Genomic DNA, 20,072 nt, shown 5'->3' with positions numbered 1-20,072 from the left:
TGGCCTGACCTGAGGGCAGCGACCTTACCAACAGATGGTGCATCACCAATGGTGGTCACTGCCACAGGATGGGTCAAGCATGTGGAGTCCCTGGCCTCCTGTCTGTTGTCCAAACCCTGGCTTGGTTCTCAGCAGCACGTGCACATACAATAAATCTTCCTAATTCAGATGACTTTATTCTAATAAAAATTTTCAAATCCTTTTTAGAAGATAGAAGCATTCCTGGAGGCCTCCCTGTCCCGGACCCCAGACCTCCAGGCCCAGGCCCTGGGGTTGGTCTCAGATCACGCTTCTGCCACCCCACGACATACCAACCTGAGACCCCATGGAGGGTGGAGGCCTTCCCGCAGGGCGGCCTGACCCAGGGGCGGCGGGAGGGGGCCTTCCCCTAGGTCAGCTGCATTACCCAGGCGGACTTACCTGAGTGTGGCAGTAGGCGGTGTTACCCAGAGGCAGCAGACTTACTGGAAGAAAGCTGCCTTTCCTGAGAGCAGCCTTTCCCAGGGGTAGGGCGGCAGTCTGGCGACTGCAGCCCACAGCAGCATGTGTCCAGGCAATATGTCTCCGCCAGTGCTGAAGCAGCCAGACGCCAACACCAGGACACCATGACAAGGCTTCCAGAGAGCCAGCTCACGCGGAGTGGGTGGGTCCGGATCTGCACTGTGCATCTGCCTGTCCAGCCCTGCCTGCCTCAGCAGCCTGAGAGCTGGGCATGTGCAAAAAGTAAGGCAGCCTGGGAAGTCCCCACCTGGCTCCGCCCACTGTGGACTCCCCATGTGTGTCTGAGTCCTAAACCACATGAGGTCTGCTTTAGGGACCAGAGGTGGCCAGGGGAAGAGATTTCTCCAGAGCAAAGTGCTGTCTCCAGCCCTCCTGCCCTTGTCTGGGCACTGGAAACCACATGGTCACTGCGTGGTCTGTAGAGAGTTGCTGCAGAGGTCCTGGGGATGAAGATGCCTCCACGCCCCCGCTACAACCCAGGGATGGAATCTCACTGCTGGGTCTGCAGCAGGACAGGTGACCAGAAGGATACGAGGGGTCATGACTGTGGAGGCAGGAGTGCCACTCATAGGCCACCATCCAGGGGAAAGCAGAGCCTCCAGGTGGTTCAGAACCCAGCTCTACCATCTCCTAGCTGTGTGAACTTGAACAAGGTACTTAACTTCTCTGGGCCTGAGCACTCCCATCTGCCAACTGGGGATAATAGCAGGACCTTGCTCACAGGACTCCTATTTGGGTCAAATGGGCCCCCACGGGTTAAGAGATGGGCCCAGGGTCTGGGGCAGGGAAACCACAAAAAAAATTAGAAAAAGAGGCTGAGAGAGCATGTGTGGAGACTCTCAAGGTACAAACGAGGTTTGAAAGGGGTTCTGCAAGGGCAGCCTGGTCTGACCCAGTGCTGGGGCCACAGGAGATGTGGCTAATTGGGAAGCCGAAGGGTGTGCAGGAATGCCACACTACTTTTGCATACCCAAAGGGTGTACAGGAATGCCACACTACTTTTGCGTGCTTGAACTACTTCAAAATAAAACATTACTTAAAGCTTACAGGCAGATTTTGATGAGGAACAGGGCATGTGTGGAAAGTGGAGACTGGTTGAAATGAGCCCAGATCCCAGGGTTGCAGAGTGGCTGAACACCACAGGGAGACACCCTTTGGCTCACCTCAGGGCCTGCAGGTGCCCTTGTGAGGGTACAGATTGGACCAGGCTTGGTGCTTCCAAAGCAGAGTCCTCAAAAGCAGAGTGGGGCCTGGGGCAGCACCAGGAGTCTGCCAGTGTCGATGGTCCCCTGGAGGAGGAGGGGCAGGGTCCACTCACCATGGTTCACCCTGGGGCATCTGATCCTTGACTCAGATGTTTTTGGCCAGAATCTCCACTCTGGGGCCCTGGAAGGAAAGAGCTGTCAGGCCTGGGGCCCCTGGAGGAGCTCAGGACATGCAGGAACACCTGGCTGAGGGGTGCGGTGCTCCAGAAGCTGGACTGAGGGCGCCCAGTCCCACATGGCCTCACCCCACACAGGGTGCATGCAGCTGCCCTCAGCCCAGCCTGGCCTCACCTGCTTTTGCATGTCTGTGGCCTGCATCATGCACTTGGGCAGCAGCCCATGGCTCTGTGCCAGGACAGCTACCTGCTCCAGGGACACACTCAGGATGCTCCTGTGCGGGGGTGGAGAGGACATGGGACAGCGGCCACCACCACCAGGTCTCACCCCTCCCTCTACAACTGTGCAGGACACCCCCCCTGCATCCTCTCCGTGCTGACCTTCCCCACCTATCTGCTCCTCCCTATCAGCCCCTCCCAGCAGCCTCCACCCCTAGGCCTGTTCCTGCAGGGGTCTGCACCCAGGGCAGCAGCACAGCCAGGCAGGGCCCTGCTCTCTGTCAGTTGAATGGGGTGACTCCTGAGGCCTGGCCCCTGCTCAGTGGCCCTGGCACAGCCCCATGGCTCGGGCTATTAGAACATGGCTCTGTGCCAGGCCTGGGACTCCAAGCCACCCTGCACCCTTCTCCCTGTGGCCCTGACAGATGAGTCAACCTCTGGGCACCCCAGTCTCCCTGACTAGAGTCAGGACTGGAGTAGCACTGACAGGGGACCAGAAAGAGACTGTCCCATGCACTGTGGGATGCTGAGCACCAGCCCCCACCAACTAGATGCCACAGCCCCTGGCTGTGATGACCACAAATGTCTCCAGACACAGCCAACATCCCCTGGGGAGCAAAAATGCCCATGGCTGACAACCTCTCGAATAGACCCTTCTGCACCAGCCCACAGCAGGGGACACAAGGCTGGGGGCACAGACACCACAGTGCCTGGCAGGCAGGAGCCTGCCCACCACTTGAGGAGACATGACTGAATGCCTGTCCACCAGACCCATCAGTGCCAGGCACCAGTCCACTGGGCATGACAGAAAACAGAAGCCCCGCCCTCACAGGAGGCCTGCACTAGGGTGGCAGAGCCTGTTGGATCCCCATGAATAAGTGGCATGAGAGGCAAGCATAACTACTCATGTCCAGGAAGGGCTCCCAGGAAAGGAGCTCTCTTTCCCTGGGGCCAGCAGCCAGGCAGAGGACAGAGGAGGAGTGTCCAGGGAGGCCAGAGGCAGTTCTGCCCTGCAGGTGAGCCATCCCACTTGCAGCAGGGATGGAGGCTCTGAGATCAGTCTCCCTCACACCTTCCAGCCCAGGAACCAGGAAGTCCACAGCCCTCCCACCCGCCAACTGCCACAGATGACCCCATTTCACAGATGACCTGGGGTCCAGAGAGGGGATGCCCTGTCCAGGTCCACAAGCCAGGAGGTCCAGGACATGGGCGCAGCCTTCCCACCTCCTGTCCCAGGTGCTGGCGTGGCCCACCTCTGCATGCCGGTGCTGCACATGGCCATCTGGCAGGCCCCCAGGTGGTAGCAGAGCTCAGAGGAGACAGGGAGGAGGTCAGTGCCCATGCTCCTGCTGGTGCCAGGCTTGGAGTGCACGAAGGACTTCACGAGGTGGCAGAGCTCATCTAGGGCATTGATGGGGCAGATCAGCTACAGGCATGGGACAGAAACATGGGATGTTTGGGTGCAGCCGAGGGTAAGTTCTCTTTCATGACTCCTGCTCAAGAGCAATCTGTGGCTCCCCACTACACTGCAGTTGGCGCTCGATGTTCACCGTGTATTTCAGTTCTCGCCTTCTGGATTGCTCTCTTCACCTGCCCAGTGTGTCCCTGACTAAGCACAAACAGGTCATGCCCTCCAAACCCTTATGAGGAGAAGCCCTCTCCTGCCCCTGCTTCCTCAACAACTTGTGGAGGTAAAGGTGGTGGCTCCTCCTTCCTGTGCCCTGTGAGATCCTGCCAGCCACATTAGAGTCCCAAAACACATGCCTACAACCTCTCTCAGAGCAGCCAAAGCCCCAAGACCAGCATGCCAGCCCAGGGTGAGGCCTGCCTTGATCCTGGAAGGCCACGGTACACTGAGCAGCAGGAACCAAGGTCAGCAGGGCCCAAGGGACAGCCACGACCAGCACAGGCCAAGCACAGAGAGTGGGAAGAAGCCCCAAAGCAGATCTCACATCTCTCCACTTCTCAAAAAAGCTGGAAGCCTCGGTTTCTATGAGATCTTTCAATTTCTAAGGGCTAGTAAAAATGTGAAGGAAGAAACCAGAGCAGGGCCCGGCCATGCCTGACATGGGTCCGCGGCTGCCTGCAGGGGCCCCAGCCCCAGAGAAACCTGCGATGACCACGGTGCATGGGAGAGAAAGAGGCCTCAGTGAGCATGAACCACCTCTGGGACTCCCTGGTCTGCAGGGCGTGGCCAGCGGGGTGTCTGGAGGAAAACCTGCCAGTGGAGTCATGACCCTGGGAGCCCGCCTGGCCAAGTTATGGACTGGGACACACCTGGTCGATCTTCATGGCTGTGGTGCTGGCATCCATGGGCAGGTTCAAAGGCTCCAGGTAAAAAGTCCTGAGGGAGAAAGATGGGCTTAAGGGGGCTCCACCCCATCTCCCAGCTGGGCAGCCTGGCCTCCATGCTCCAGGTAGAATCAGAGGCAGCCTGACATCCCTGTTCAGCTCTCCACCCAGCCTGCTTCTCCTCTCCTCCTTGGAGCCCTGTCCCCACCTGATGCTGAACACTGCTCCGTGCTCACTGGCTCCAAGTCTGTCCCACTCCACCACAGGGATTGTCTGACTGTAAAGTCCCAGCTCTGGGAACCAGGCAGTCTCAGGGACACTGCTCAGCTGGGCTGTGGAATGCAGTACAGGCCACAGACAGGTGGATAGCAGCAAGCTGCCCTCATGCTGATAAGTCTTTATTCACAGCAAGGGTGGGCTGGTCTTGGCGGCTCCTGTCCCAGAAGAGGATAGACTCCCACAGCATGGGGACAGTGTGTGTCCCACATAAGGTCCCAATGAACCCATTCTGAGTGAACAAGTGAATAACTAGAGCCTGTATTTAAAACACTCCACAAACAGCACAGAAAGAGACTTATGGCCTAGTCTATGCAAAAGGGTGCCAAGATGTTCTGGTCTAGCAAATGGACAGAAGCATCAGTCTCCCATTTCCAAATGCAAAACCAGGCTCGGAGAGGATAAAGTCCCTCTCAACCACCTTTTGTCACTGAGGCAGGACTCAGGAGGGTCTGTGGGCAAGCTGCTGGGGAAGTGGGAACTACTCCTCTGGACCTATGCTTCCTCCTGGCAAAATCTGTTCCTTTCACTTCTCCCTGCATGGGTTGTCAATGGGACGAGGCCCAGGGCACTACATCCCTTTCTCAAGGCCCAAGATGCCCAGGGCCACAATCTCAGCTCCTGTCCCCATGCACAGTGGACCGGCAGCTTGGCTTAGCACAGAGGACCTGCTTTGAAGCCAGACTGTTGGCCATGTGACCTTGGTCATGCTGTGTATGCTTCTGGGCCTCAGCTTCCCCATCTGTAAAATGGGTCAGCTTGACCTACTGAGCACACTGCCATCCAAACTCATGCAGACAAGGTGCTCCAGAATGAGTGTCTGACCCACTCCTCATGCTTAGCATCTGCCTGCCATCTGTTGTGGTGGCTTTCTGAATCCTGCCCCTGACGTAGGCCCAAGTACACACCTGAGCTTGTGGTAATACTGCTGGACATTCTCCAGTGACTGGGCATTGATCTCCTGCTGCAAATCCTCTGCTACCTGTCTGCCTGGAGGAGGAAGCCCTTCCACATTCTCCAGAGCTGTAGAGGAAGAGGAGGGAGGGCAGTGCTAGGTCCCAAGGGCCTGGTTGCCTTGGCTTGGCCCCTGTAGTATCCCCCCAGCCTGCAGCTAACCTTTAGTGAAAAGCACAGTGTGTGGTTGGAGGCTGGCCCTGTTCTCCTGGCGGGAGGGCAGCTTGGAGAAGTGGTAGCCATTGAGGTAGAAGACCACCTTCAGTGCCTGCTGACTGCCCTCTATGTGGTAGAAGACATTGGTGTCTGCAGGGGACAAGGAGGCAAGGGCCTCAGACCCCCAACCCCTCTGCCACAGCAGCTTTAGGGCTCCCTTCTCCAGGTGCCAGAGTGGCACCCTAGCACCTCCCTGTTCTCCCCACTCCAGAGGGATAGCCTCAGACCTCCCTGCCCTCCAACTCTACTCCAGAGAGATAGCCTCAGAACCCCTCTCCCCAGCCTCAGGATGGCACCCTGGGACTTCCATGTCCACTGATGTCAGAGTAGCATCCTGTGACCACATGTTCCCTCCAGACTAGAGGGGCAGCCTCAGACTTCCTGTCCCACACAGGTAGCCTCAGACAGCCCCACACTCTGCAGAGCAGCCTGTGACCTCCCTCTTGGATGACTTCAACAGGTGCTGTTCTTGGCCCTGACACTGACTACCCAGCAGGGGAGCCAGCAGTGTGTCATCAGAGCCCCACCACAGCGCTCTGGTCACCCCTTGGGTGGTAGCTCAGGGCCCCACCTAGCAAAAGCTGCCCTAAAACAACACCTGCATCTTATTCACCCCATGAGGAAGAGCTTAAGGCAGGGAGGGCAAAATATGGCAATCAGAGGCCCTGCTGCACCCTACAGTCATCGCTAGCTGATCGGGGTTCTCCTAAGCCCAGTCCAGCCCCAGACAGGCAGCCACTGTCAGTCAGCTCAAACTGGCTCCCAGAAGCTGACCCCCATGCAGCAGTCTGCATTTGTGGCAGGGCCACATGGCCCCAAGGAGGTACAAGTTGGTCCTTGAGGGAGGGCAGACCTCACAGAGTCAGACACACAGCACACAGACAAACAGGCTGCGGCAGTGCTGCAATTTCAAGGGGGTATGGCAGCGAGGAAAAGGGGTCTCAGGGGCTTTTCATGGAGTAAAATGAAAGAAAGGGAAATGCTGATCTAGAGTGTGGCCCTCAGCCTTGTGAGCACTGCAGTCGTGGGGATGGCTTGTGACATGGACACCCCAGTTCAACTCGAGTTTCTGAGGTAGGAGGTCTGGGATGGGTTCTGAGAATCAGCCTTTCTGACAAGTTCCTAGGACTCACACACAGCAGCAGAGCTCTGGAAGCAAGCACAGTGTTCTCATCCTCGGCTGGAGGTCACCTGGACAGCTACCCAGAGACCACAGGACACAGGGACCTTGTGCCCAGGCCCCACACCACAGCAGTTAGCAACTGGGATCTGCATCTGGGATGCCCCCAGCTGACTCCAGGTGAGACTCACAGGGAGGGCAGGACTGTGTCTGTGCTCCCTCCACTGTGTCCCCGAGTACTGAGTGCTCACTGTTACAGATGTGTGCTTGGTGGGTGGTGGGTAGTGGGTGGTCAGATGAATGGGGAGGCAGGACAAAGGGAGACAGAAAGGACTAAGGAATGTCAGTCAATTATGCCATAATCCTTAATCTGAATTCTTTGCTCCAAAGAAGGACAACTCCAGGGTTGAATTTTAAGGAGAAGTGCTGTGGACCTCTTTTAAGACCTGATGAAGACAGCTGGGTTGATGGGAGAGAACCCCTCTTTTTCCAATTGGGTCATGAGGCTTGACGTGCTCGGTTCAGGTTCACCTTGGGCAGCTGACCTGCACACAGGGGGAGACCAAGGTCCTAAGTGACCACTTTGGCCTCAGCGTCCCAACTCCCACAGTGTGGGTGGTAGTAATCACTCACTGGCCACACAGTTCTCGTCCAGTTGCTTAAAGGAGAAGGTGACACTGTCCAGCTCTGACAGGGTCACCCAGATGTCCTCCAGCATGGCCCATTCTCCTTCTGCAAGAAGACACGGTGAAGGGATCTCAGATGCCACCTACCCCAGGCTTTCAACTCGTGGTGCTGGGATCTGAATCTAGGCATGGGGCTACACTGGGGCCTCCTGAGCACCAGGTCCAGGTGTGGTCTGCGGGCAAAATCATGGCTCACCCCACAGTTTGCCCTGTGCGCCCCATGGGTCAGAACTCACCTCTGCTCTGATTTGTTGAGTGACCTGGTAAAGCCACCTCCTTCCTACCTGGACAATGGTTACTGACTTAACCATTCCCACCCACCTCCTGTGCTCCTCCAGGAGACCACAACAACTGATTTCTCTTTCCCCTCACCCATACACAAACAGGGCCAAGCCATGACAGGTGAACCATGCTCCACATACCCACCAAATTCCCAGCCACCCCCTAAAGGGGCATTGTCCATGTCCCAGAAGGTCCTCACACCTCCCCTTCCTCCTCCCCCATATAACCCACCTCTCCCTGGGCTCTTTCCTTTTTAAATGGAGCCCAAATCCCATTTCTCATCTTCCCCCAAGGCTGTAAGCCTCCTCTGCCCCAGAATAAAGCCCCAGGCCTACAGACAGGACTTGTGAACTCTCCTCCCAATGGCCTCACTGCTCCCAGGGCACACTGTCTCCGCTGGGGACCTGAGCACATGCCGCTCCCTCTGCCCTGCACTGTTCCTCTGAATTCACCTGACTAGCTCAAATGTCACCACTTCAACATGACCAGCTCTGACCCTGTGTTCCCAAGCAACTCTACGCAGAAACTTCCACATTTCCTGCTGTCTCCCCTCCCTCCTCCATCCTTTCTTCTAAATTTCCCCAACTGGAATGTGAGCTGCAGACCCCATGAATCAGCACCTGGCACCTCCTGACATCAGAGACCGAGTGGATGGGGCAGTCTCTGGCTCTGTGAATACACTGAGGACTGGTGTTCCCACTGCCTTTTGGGTCTAGGGAGAGCAGACCACTAGTCAGCAGAGCACCTGTGTGTGGATTTGGCCAAAAGAGGGCATTCCAAGGCCACAATTCCCACCTACCAGCCAGTGGCGGGGCCTGGCCAGCACAAAGCCAACCTTCAGGACAGGTATTTGTCCTGGGGACTGTGGTAGGACACTAAGCAATGTCCCTGACCTCTGCACACAAGGTGTCAGTAACACTACTCCCGGATCCCTCAGTTGCCAAAACTAAAAATGTCTCCAGATGTGGCCAGTGTCCCCTGCCTAGCTTGAGCACCACTGGTGTATGGCTTTGGTCTGTTTCTCTCCCACCAGGAGATAAGATCCCCAAGTACAGGGGCTGCTTTGATCACTGGTAGACCCCAGTTCTCTAACAGCAGTAACAGTAGGTGCTCAGTTAATAACTGTTGTTTGAACAGACTAGGCCATGGGCACCAGCTGGGAGGGACACTGGCAGAGGGGCCTCCCACCCACCTGGCCCACTCACCACCATGGCCATTGCAAGCAGGGACTGGGAGTGCATCAGGACCCCAGTGGCCACCACCAACTCCAACCACTTGTGGCTGACGTCGACTGCTCTCCTCATACTCGCCATTGCTGTTGTAGCCGTAGCTGAGGGCCTCCAGCAGCTGCTCAGAGAAGGTGCACATGGTGGCCACCAGGGCCTGGCAGAATTTTGCATACCTGTGCAGCTGCACCTCAGCATCTGCAGTGGGGACAGGCCGCTGGGCGATGCTGGCAACAAGTCGGCCAGTCCCCCTGCAGACCCCACGGGGCAAACTGGCCAAAGTTCACTTGAGGCCAAAAGCCAGGTCCACGAAACTCCCCTCCGTGACCAAGCCAAGTGGCCCCAATCCTAGACCCAAGCATCTGCCCAAGGGGTGGGCCTGTGGGTTCCCTGCAGTGCCCCCGGACCCCTCACACTCTCTGGGGTGCAGCAGTTCTTGGCCTGGTGGTCTCTATGCCTGTGGTGCTGCTCTGCCACCTAGTGCCACCCTTGAAGAACTGTGCCCTCCCCTTGCCACCCTGTTCTTGCCAGCCCTGCCCCACCCTCGTAGGCTCCACCCCCCCACCCACTTGAGGCACCTAGTTATTAGGGAATCATCTGCTGGAAGAAATTACTCACAACTTCTGGCCACTGAGTGCAGGGGTCTCTTTTGACCTGGACCCTCCCTTGACTGAAAATTTCTGGGAAGAAGGTAGGGATACCAGTCATCTCCCAGGTTCCCCCACCCCACCTACAGCCCTGGCTCCACTATCTGCTATGGCTGGAGTCCTACTGATAAAGACCCTCCCCACCCTTCATCCTCCATCCTGTGTCCTTGTCAGTAGTCGCCCAGGTAGCAAGTGGCCCAAGACAGGGCTCCCAGCTCCAGGGTCCTGAGACTTGTCCCTTGGACATGAGGTTCAAGTCATTCCTGGAGGGGCAGGAGGTCAAAATATTGCTTTTCCCAGTTCAGGTTCTAATGGACCAAGGACAAGTCACCTTGGCCACAGAAGAGGCCTCCAGGACTGTGCTCATGGATGACCACAGCCAGGAGGGCCTTGCTGGTACACCTGGGCACATGCACACACCTGTGCATTTTAAGCAAGGCCAGGAGCAGCTGGTTCTTCCCATCTGGAAGGAGGGGGACAAGAGGGAGGGCACTAAGTAGGGTTGGCAGGGGACAGCCGAGCTGGCCCAGCCCATGTGCCTGACCCTCACAGGAGAACAGTTCTAAGGGTGCACTCTGGTGGTTTTTACTGAAGGCTGGTGCAGGTCCCCATCCAGCAGGGACTACAACCAGCACTTCTGTCTCTGGAGCCAGAGCCCCTACAGACATGTACACACATGCACACACATATGTGATATACCCACTCACACCAGCAGACCTTTAGTGTACACAAGTGCACACACGTGCTCAAGCTTTCTTGTCCTGGACTGCACAGCTGCCCTGGGGAGAAGGACCTCACTCCTCAGGCCGCCAGCCAGGCGCCTCTCTTTCAAAGGTGCCCTGGGGCCAGAAAAGCCTTCAAAGGAAAGTCTGAATGGCCTCCATGTTGCTTGAGGTACTGTCTTTCCTAGGCCAGAGGGAGGCCCGGTCATGTGTGGCAACAGAGCAGACACCTTACTGAGGGCATGCCCCCATCAGGCAGGGCACTAAGTGCTAATGGATACAGAATGGTTTATCCTCATGAATTCACAGTGCTGGAAGGAGTCCTGGGGATGCACATGGGCAGACATGGAGGCTGGAGAAGTCAAGGGTGTGCCAAGGTCAGATGGCCAAAGGTGCGTGGCTTGGCGTTCAAGCCCTCGCCCTCTGGTTACTAATCCCATAACCTTTATCAATCACAGTTTTGTAAACAGGACAGTTCAGGGTCCACAGAGATTCCAGCTCAGAGGCAGCTACTCCCTGGGGGTTACCTCCAGCTCTCCTGCTCCAATGTCCCCTGGCCTGGGTACTTCCAACCCAGGAGACCTAGACTCAAATGCCAGTGAGGACCAAGGCAGTGACATCAGAGGTGTAACACAGACACCAGGATGGGGGAACTGGACAGCACCCCTCTCCACCCAAAAGGGGAGTCGCCACTCATCTCCTGCCCCACATGAGCACAGGACAGCCAGCCTCTGCCACCTTGAGCAGCCAGGAGAAATCCAGCTTCCCGGGGAAACCTGACTGGGCACCAGTGCTCCCTGTTCTGATGCTGCAGCATCAACTCCCTGTTCTGATGCTGCCAGCTGGGACCTCAAGTATAAACAAAAGGACTGAACCAAGCCGCATTTGGAAGCTGTGAAGAACAGCTCAGCCTATGCAGCCTTGATTCATGAGAAAGTCTCAGCATGACCAGCCACTGGTATCAGCAGCCCCCTGGCAAAGGGCACACAGCCCAGACCTGCCATAGCAGCTCACTCAGCTGAGAAAGCGTACCTACTCTTCTTGCCCATCCCTCAGCATGCACAGGAAGGGGCATGGAGATGGACTCTGGCAGGACCCTGCTGCATTCGAGCCCAAGGCAAAGGCCACAACCCCCACCATGACACTCCCTGCCTGCTGACCTTCCACATATCTCTGGCTGTTAACCACCAGGGTCATGATGGAACTCGGGAGGTTCCAGGGATCCTCCTGGATGCTGATCTGGATCAAGATCCATCCACAGGCCATACACTCTTCTTTCTGTTTGAACTCTAGGGCAGAAAAGTAACATGAGAACCAGGGAAGGGACAGAGGTTGCTTTGGAGAACAGTGGCACAAAATCCCATGCCCCATCACCAGATTCCAAAGCTCATAACCCTAGATCCAGGGAGTTAGCAGGACTCTAGGATATAATCCAGGCCTCAGAGGATAAGTATATGGTAAGTGTGCTATGATTTCAATGTGTCATTCCCATTGTAGACATCACTAATCAATCTTAGCACCCTTCCTGCTGGTCAGAGGCCATGATCCACACCTACAACCAACCCAGTGCAGACAGCACAAATCAATTTTCGCAGTCTTTGCTCCCATATCTGGACATTGTAGCCACAGAAGACTTCTCAAGTACTAGGTCCTCAAACCACAACCAACTGAGTTGTTTCCTTATTCTAACCCTTCCCTATACAGAGGAGGAAGCCCAGGCACAGTGACTTCCCTAAAGTCACACAGGGTAGTGGGAGAAATGGGAATTGAACATGACCTTAACAGGGTCAAAGGCCAGACAGACACAGGTCACTGTTCTCTTGGCCTCTTCCTCCATTTCTGAGGTATGTGTGGTTTGGGACCCTCCCTGCTTTTCTTCCTGAGATTCACCCCTGGACAGGGGTCCTGACATAGCAGAGGACCAGCTGAGCAGGAACTGACTCCTGCCTGGAAGTAGCTGCTGTCTGCATTCCCATCTCCTACACACCACTGGGAGCCCGTGAGGCCAGCAGTGTCCATTCTTCTCAGGATCACCAGCACTCAGCACCAGGCCTGGCATGAGCTGGCTCTGGGAAACTATTTACTGACTGCAGAGCTGCATGGATGAACTGGCAGCTGGGGGACAGAAGGGTGGACTGAAGGTGGGCAGGAGGATGAGTGAGTGGGAGGAAAGGTGGGAGGACATAGAAATTCCAGTTCTCATCTCAATCATTGCAAGAAGAAAGTCTCAGCTTGGTGCTGGTACAGTCTTAGCTGTCAGCTCACAGAGCCCTCTTCTGAGGAGGCCCCAGGCAGGTAATGGTACCAAACTGCAGTGCAATGATGGTGTTGCTGTCTCCTTTAAATTCTTCATTATGATTGTCATTAATTTATGGCCTACTACATTGGTTCTGAGGTGTCAATATTCCCACTCCACAAATGAGGCCACTGAGAACAAAGACCTGGATCACAAATCCAGTGGGTCACTGGCCCCTGTTCCAGTAAAGTCAGTTGCCACTGAACCTCCCTGGGGATGGACTTCAGTGGCCTGATCTGTCACAAGACATTCAAGTCCAGTGACATATTCTGTCTTCCTGATCTTCCTTTTATTCTGCTAAAGTGATGTATGATAAAGTTAAATTTTATGCAGATTTCCTCTGGTGGGACCCAGCAGTGACAGTGGGAGGGACTTGCCGCCTGGCCCACCCTGGGCATTTTAATCATGGACCATGAGGATGCCTGACCTATTTACTCACAAAGCACATTTTTAAGCCTGAGTGAATGAGATTAAAATCAAAAAAAAGATTAGGCTTTTAGTTAATGCTGCAAGCACAGTGTGCCCTACTTTGTATCATTTGTCTGTCTGCCCATCCATCGGCCTGCCTCCATACATAAGCCCATGGCCTCCAGGTACCCTTGGTGGGCACACTTGGGGGCATGAGGGTTCAGGGCCGAGGGGACTTGGTCTTAGAACCTGTCTGTGCTGCCTGGACCTCTGGTTGGCATGTGCATCATTTCTGCGGGTCCCCTCCATTTCCAGAGTCTGAGGGACCTCACAGCACCTGCCATGCCCATACCCTGCAAGACCATGCACCATCATGCATGATCACCTGAGGGTCTCTATCTGCTCTGTTTCTGGGATCTTGGTTTCACTCACTAAGTGTCCCAGCACCCAGAGCATGCCAGGTGCTTGATTAAGTACCTGATGAATGAGCAGACAAAAGGAGACTTCAGTGTGACTCAAAGGAACACAATGCAAACATGGAAGTAGGCTCAGATACCCACTAAGCCAATGGACCGAGGCCCTCCCTGTGCTGGGTGGCCATTCATCAGACCCCATCTTGTCACTGCCCAGGTAGGAGTTGTTGCTTCTCACTCTGGTGTAGGACAGGACCAAGTCCCGGTTGCTGTTGTACTTGCTGCATGGGGTGAGAGATGGCAAAGTCACCCTCTGCTTCCACCCCTGGTCCCAGACACAGAGCCCCTTTCAGGGTGTGGTTGAAAACCTGGCCCATGGGTATGACCACCCAGGGGTCCTTCCTATCTGAGGGTGGGGAGGCACTTTGTGTCTGGCATGGAAATGCAGAAAGAGGAGAAATGAGCTACTTCCATGCACCTGTCACCACTACCCAGGTCCCACACTCAACTGTCACCATGCCCAGGTCCCACACTCACCTGTCACCACTGCCCAGGGTCCCACACTCACCTGTCACCACTGCCCAGGGTCCCACACTCACCTATCACCACTGCCCAGGGTCCCACACTCACCTGTCACCATACCCAGGTCCCACACTTGCCTGTCAGCACTGCCCAGGTCCTAAACTCATCTGTCACCACTGTCCAGGGTCCCACACTCACCTGTCACCACTGCCAAGGGTCCCACACTCACCTCTCACCACTGCCCAGGGTCCAACATTCACCTGTCACCATATCCAGGTCCCACACTTGCCTGTCACCACTTCCCAGGTCCTACACTCATCTGTCACCACTGTCCAGGGTCTCACACTCACCTGTCACCACTGCCCAGGGTACCACATACCTGTCACCACTGCCCAGGGTCCCATACATGCCTGTCACCACTGCCCAGGGTCCCACATTCATCTGTCACCACTGCCCAGGGTCTCCAGTGCTCCCTGAGTGCCTGATTCTTCTCAGAGGACAATGCTGCCCTGGACATGACCTTCCCACCCACCTAACCAAGGAGCTCCAGAATCAAAAGTCACCATCCCACAATTGCTTCCCACCACTGGTTGTCAATTAAAGGAAAAACCCAAGGACTCAGAGATGTAAGAAGGAAAACCCAGAGACCCAGAAAAACCGTGGCCCTCGAAGCTCCCAGGACCTGGGTGCAGAGGCAGCCAGGATGCCCCATCTACAGACTCCAGGAATCTGGGCACCAGGACAGGGCAGGGCCCTGAGGACAGCAAGTATATTCACTGGCCACATTTCCCCTGTGGCCCCAGGTGCACCCACGGCCTGAGCTTCCTAAGACACCCCCTAGCAGCAGGTGGAGGTGGCTCAGCTCTGGCTGGGCTGAGATGAGGAGGTATCCACACCCAGTGTGGGGTGAGGATGGGACCCAGCTCTAGTCCACTTAACCCACTAACCAAGGTCCGACTGATCTTGTTACAATTACTCTTACCAACAGCAATACAGCTCATGGCCCCTCAGGAGAAAAAGAAAACCACCTTATTCCTTGGATCAAGTAAAAATAAATAGTGTTTGCTGCAAAAACCATGGAACCCAGGACTGCTCAACAACTGAGCTACACCCCAGTCCTTTCTGTTCATCTTTTTATTTATCCACCTATCTGTCTACTGATTTTGAGACAGGGTCTCACTAAGCTGACTAGGCTGGTCTTGAACTCAGGATTCCCCTGCCTCAGCCTCCCCAGCTCTGGGATCACAGGCATGTGTCCCTGTACCTGTCAAAAACCACAGTCTTATGGGAGTCTGAAAGTATATCATGCAGTTATCAGACCCCTTCTCTGACACTCCATCAGCACATACAGCTGCACAGGTAGCATCTGCCAGGCTAAGCTAGAAGCGCCAGCCTGGACAGGAAGCTGGGGGCCCTCTGGGGTGTGCCTTGGCTTCCCCAGGGGTCAGATGCTCAACTGTCCTACTGACTGTCCCATCCAGCCCCAGGCAAAGGTGGCCACACCCATGGTAGCTCATGGTGTTATGGCCTGAGTCTTCCAGGTTTTCCTCAGACAGCTTGAAGCACACTTTCTTGATGCCCCTGTGGTCAGTCCTGTCCATCTCACTGTCCACACTGACCATCAGGGAGGAAGATGCCTCCTTAGCTAGGTGTGGGTAACAGGCCCCATTGGGAGTGGGCTCCATGATGGTGGACAGCAGCCTGCAGGGCAAGGACTCAAAGTGAAGACCCAAGCCATGGCTTCACTGGTCTTTGACCTTCAATCCTGCACAGGGGGAGCTGTGTCCCTCCCCTGAAAGGCCCACTGCAACTCTGATATGCCCAGCTAGGCACCCGCCGGGGCCAAGACACAAAGGTCTGTGGCTCCTGGTGAAGCTCAGGCTCTGGCTTCTGTGCACAGGTCGGAACTGCTGGACAAGACCCAGAGAGCAAGGCTTTCAGTCAGCAGGCTGTGGAGCCTCAGGACCACCCCTGCACTCTGCCACCATGGATGAAAGCTCCCAGGTCAGCTGGCAGGTAAACACATGGCATAACTAGATCACAAGGAAGTGTCATTCAAAAGGCAGTTTTAGCCCTAAGGCCATCACTTCCTGACTAAGATGCCTAAAGCAAATTGCTCAGCCTCTGAGACTCAACCTGTAAAATGTGATAATTCACATGTGCCTCCAGGGTTGCGGGAGATGAGAGGAATAGAACACAGAACAGAACAGCGTCCAGTGCCTCACAGGATCCACAAGCCTGGGCTAGACACCACCCCACCTCTCATGATGTCAGTGTCACAACTGACTCCACTCTACAGATGAGGAGACCGAGGGTCAGAGAGGTTGCCCAATGTCACACAGCCAACAGGTAGTGGGCCAGGAGTAAAGCCCATGCCTTGGGCTTCAGAGCCTGCAGCCCAGCCTCCTACATGGGGAAACCAACCCACAAAGCAGAGAGAAGGCACACAGAGCATACAGGCTCTGCAGCTTCCCACCCAGACAGCAAGGCCCTACACATCCCCTGCAGTGTCTCCGACATGCAGGCCTGTTCAGCAATGCTTCTTCCCCAGAGAAATGTGCATCAAGGGGACACTGTTGAGACAGCCTGTTTGTCACCACAGGGAACACACTTGCTGGACCCCTGGCAGGTGGAGGCCAGAAATGCTGCCCAAGGTGGTCTTACCACATAGAACGACTCACCTAAAAAGCCAAGAGGCTCAAAGTAGATGCCCTTACCATACAGAACAGAATCAGCTCCTTAGCAGCCCTGGGACCCCATCCTTGTTTAAGTGTCCCAGATTGTCACAAATTATCTCCTCCAGGAGGTGTGTCAGAGGCAGGTCCCTAGCCCCATCCAGAGGCTGCTTCTGGTGGCTTCATCTCCGGGGTCCTAATGGCTAATTGCCCTGTCTCCTCCCACAAGAGTCACTGTGCTGCATGATGGCCCACCTCTGGCCTGGCCACAAACATGTGTGTCCTGTAGTATCACAGCAAGGTGGCCTCAGGTCCAGTGGCCCACCTTCTTGCAATGTTTAATTCCTGAGCCTTTTGCCAGGCAACCTCAGCCCCCCTGAGGATGTTGCAGCCTTCACTGCTAATTGGAGGGTGACCTACTCCTAGGGGCACCTGGCCAAGTCTGCAGATGGTTTGGGTGTCACGGTAGGGTGGGAGCCCGGGCACCTGAGTGTGCAGGCCAGGGCCACTGCTGGCAGCCAGTGTGATGGGACAACTCCCCTCCAAGGCACCCATACAAAGGCATGCAGGTTGGGCCAGGCTCACCTGTTAATCTGGGTGACAAAGTGCTTCATCTCCTTGAAGGCCATGTCCAGCTTGGTGAAGAGCTGCAGGTAGGCATCTTGCACCTCATGGTCCTCCTGCTTGAGCAGGGAGCTCAGGCCCTGGTCCTCCTGGCAGACGGACCCACTGGCTGGCCCAGAGCTGTCACTGTGAGTCTGCCTTTGAGGCTCCCCATCCACCACAGGCAAGCTCTTCCAGGATGGGGCAGCCATGGTGGTAATGCAGTGCTAGGTGTAGGACATGGGGTTCAGGTGGCCTGCAGGTGGAGAGCAGTCCTGTGAGGCAGGGCTAGGGCCTCCCAGGACCCAGGAAAGAGAACTTCCTGAACAGGACTTGGGTTTTTTGGGGTACCAGGGATGGAATTGAGAACCTCATGCATGCCAGGCAAGTGCTCCACCACTAGTTCTGCCTCAGTCTTTTATTTTCTAATGTTGGGACAGAGTCTCACTAAGTAGCCAAGGCTGTCTTCAAACTTGGTGGTCATTCTGTCTGTTTCCCCATCAGCTGGAGTCGTAGGCATGTGCCACAGTGCCCGACCTCCCCTTTCGGAACTCAATCCACTAAGTTACCCCAAGAAGAGAGTTTCAGTTTGATACTGATACACCTTTAACCAGTGACTTTTCCTGCCTGGAAATGCAGACACGGTGGCTGGTACCCCAGCAGCCACACTCTACCATGAGGCACCCTGAAAGTCAGAGGCCCCATCTAGAGATGGGGTCCAGAAAGAGAGTAGGGCCTGGACCCTGACACCTATGCAGACACATTATGTCCCTGGACTGTTGGCCCTTAGACACTTTTCTGGGAGGGTGGAAGCACCATCTCTAACAGACACAGACAAGTACCTTGCTTGGGGTCAAGGCCAATGAGGGAGGGCTTGCGCCCGAATTGGATGTTGAAGGACTTGCCCACGGAGGAGGTCATCTTGGGGTTGAACACCTCCATGAGGTTGACATGGCAGTTGGTGGGCCAGAAGTTCAGGCTGCACAGCACGTGGGGCTCCACGGCAGCCTGCTTGAAGGCGGGGCTGACACGGCTCTTCAACTGAACTGCAAACTGAGAACAGACCATGGGCTATGAGCTGGGGCGGGGTCTGGAACACCTCTCAGACACACTCCATCCTGGTTGTGGCCAGACATCCCAAATCAGATGGTCAGGAGCTTGATGTCCCTCCTGGGTCACAGGAAGGCCCTGGGAAGGCCAGGAGTGAAGACCTCCCTACTTAGCTGCACCCATTACTTGAGGTCAGCTGCTGCCCCTGAGCTGCACATGGGCTGCACCTGAGCTATCTTGAGCGAATGATCTCTCTGACCCCAGTGCCCCAGGTTCAGGCAGGGCTGCCTTTCCACCCAGCAGAGACCAGATAAGCCAGGCAATGGGACAGGGCCAAGTCAGCAAGAGCTCCCTTTGAGTCAATTTCTGAAGGGATCCTGCAAACCACTATCTCATTGCCCAAGAGAGAAGCCAACATGGGGAACAAAGCTGAGGGAGGGAGAGCAGCCGTACTCTTGCATTAGTGTAATGTCTGATTAAGAGCCTGGATATAGTCATGACTGAGGTTCACCTCTGCACTTTTCAGTGACAGAAACCTATAAAATTTCCCATTTGTTTCAACAAAGTCAGACTGGACTGTGATACCTATAACAACAGCACCCCAGGTGAGATCCCACACCTAGAAGCTGTGGCGGGACACCAAAGGGAGCAGATACCTGCTGGTAGCAGGTGATCCTCTGGTCAATGCTCTCCAGCTTGGTGTTGAAGATGTTGCAGAAGTCATAGTGGGACATGATCATAATGGCAGTGCTCATGGCCAAGAGCCACCCGCAGTTCTGCAAGAAGGCACTGTCATCTGCAGCTAAGGCCTCTAGGATCTGCAGAGACAGCAGTAGTGACTAAGCGCTCACTGGGCCATGAGAGGCCTGGTGCTCTGCCCACATTGCCAGGTCGGGCCTGCTGCCCATGCCACAGACTAGACTGAAGGGACAGTCACCCTACTCAGCCCCACAGTCACCAAGGGCAGGGACAAGGATGAGATCCAAGTAAGGACACACAGTGAGTGGTGCCCAACATGGGAGAACTGCCCCTCCTCCAGGCACCTTGGCGGTGAGGCCAAAGCAGCCTCAGGGCTCTATGATCCTCTCCAGCATGTGGTACCAGATGCCCATGTTGCTCACATACTCACATCACCCCAGGTTCCAGGTCCATGTTGTCCACTGTCAGGCTGACCACTGGGCCATCCTCTCACAGGATCAGCTAGGGGCCCTGTCTGCAAGCCAAGGGCAGGCAATGCTGAGGAGAGCACCATGCCATGGCCAGCCAGGCCCTGCCACCCGCACAGCCAGTGGGAGTGTGGACATCCCGAGCACTGTCTGCCTCTGCTGCCTGCCACTGTGTGCCACTGTCCTGGAGGAGTCTCCTCTAGAATTGACCCCTATGGGATATTCTCAGTCTGTGTGACTCAGAAGGGGCCCCGCCTGCCCCCTATCCCTGAAGTTCATTCCCACAGGTGGGCAGAACTCTGGTGGATCTGGGATTCTGCTGGACCTACAAATGGACTTACAGAGGTCTCTGAAAAGAGATCTGAATGAGGACAGGTACGTAAGTGAAGTGGAACTGTGGAATTTTCCAGGCAGTGA

The 20,072-nt window shown here is 55.6% G+C and overlaps 1 protein-coding gene across 1 annotated transcript in view; it reads right to left on the bottom strand.

Annotated features, from left to right (window-relative positions):
• Nucleotides 1–321: 321 nt before the first annotated feature.
• LOC124973929 (phosphatidylinositol 3,4,5-trisphosphate-dependent Rac exchanger 1 protein-like) overlaps nt 322–20,072 on the bottom strand; it is a 45,457-nt gene continuing 25,706 nt past the window's right edge. The window contains 20 exon segments of the mRNA XM_047537561.1: nt 322–1,003; nt 1,665–1,887; nt 2,058–2,157; nt 3,355–3,527; nt 4,379–4,445; nt 5,578–5,692; nt 5,786–5,929; nt 7,593–7,688; nt 9,129–9,217; nt 9,219–9,351; nt 10,195–10,263; nt 11,683–11,811; nt 12,570–12,637; nt 13,612–13,920; nt 15,665–15,862; nt 17,422–17,695; nt 18,282–18,492; nt 19,146–19,307; nt 19,533–19,617; nt 19,619–19,674. Coding sequence (XP_047393517.1) covers nt 1,816–1,887; nt 2,058–2,157; nt 3,355–3,527; nt 4,379–4,445; nt 5,578–5,692; nt 5,786–5,929; nt 7,593–7,688; nt 9,129–9,217; nt 9,219–9,351; nt 10,195–10,263; nt 11,683–11,811; nt 12,570–12,637; nt 13,612–13,920; nt 15,665–15,862; nt 17,422–17,695; nt 18,282–18,492; nt 19,146–19,307; nt 19,533–19,617; nt 19,619–19,674 — 2,550 coding nt within the window. The 3' untranslated portion in view covers nt 322–1,003; nt 1,665–1,815.

Source organism: Sciurus carolinensis, unplaced genomic scaffold (assembly GCF_902686445.1).
Source record: "Sciurus carolinensis unplaced genomic scaffold, mSciCar1.2, whole genome shotgun sequence".
Classification (NCBI taxonomy): Eukaryota; Metazoa; Chordata; class Mammalia; order Rodentia; family Sciuridae; genus Sciurus; species Sciurus carolinensis.
This window is presented reverse-complemented; position numbering and strand designations above follow the sequence as displayed.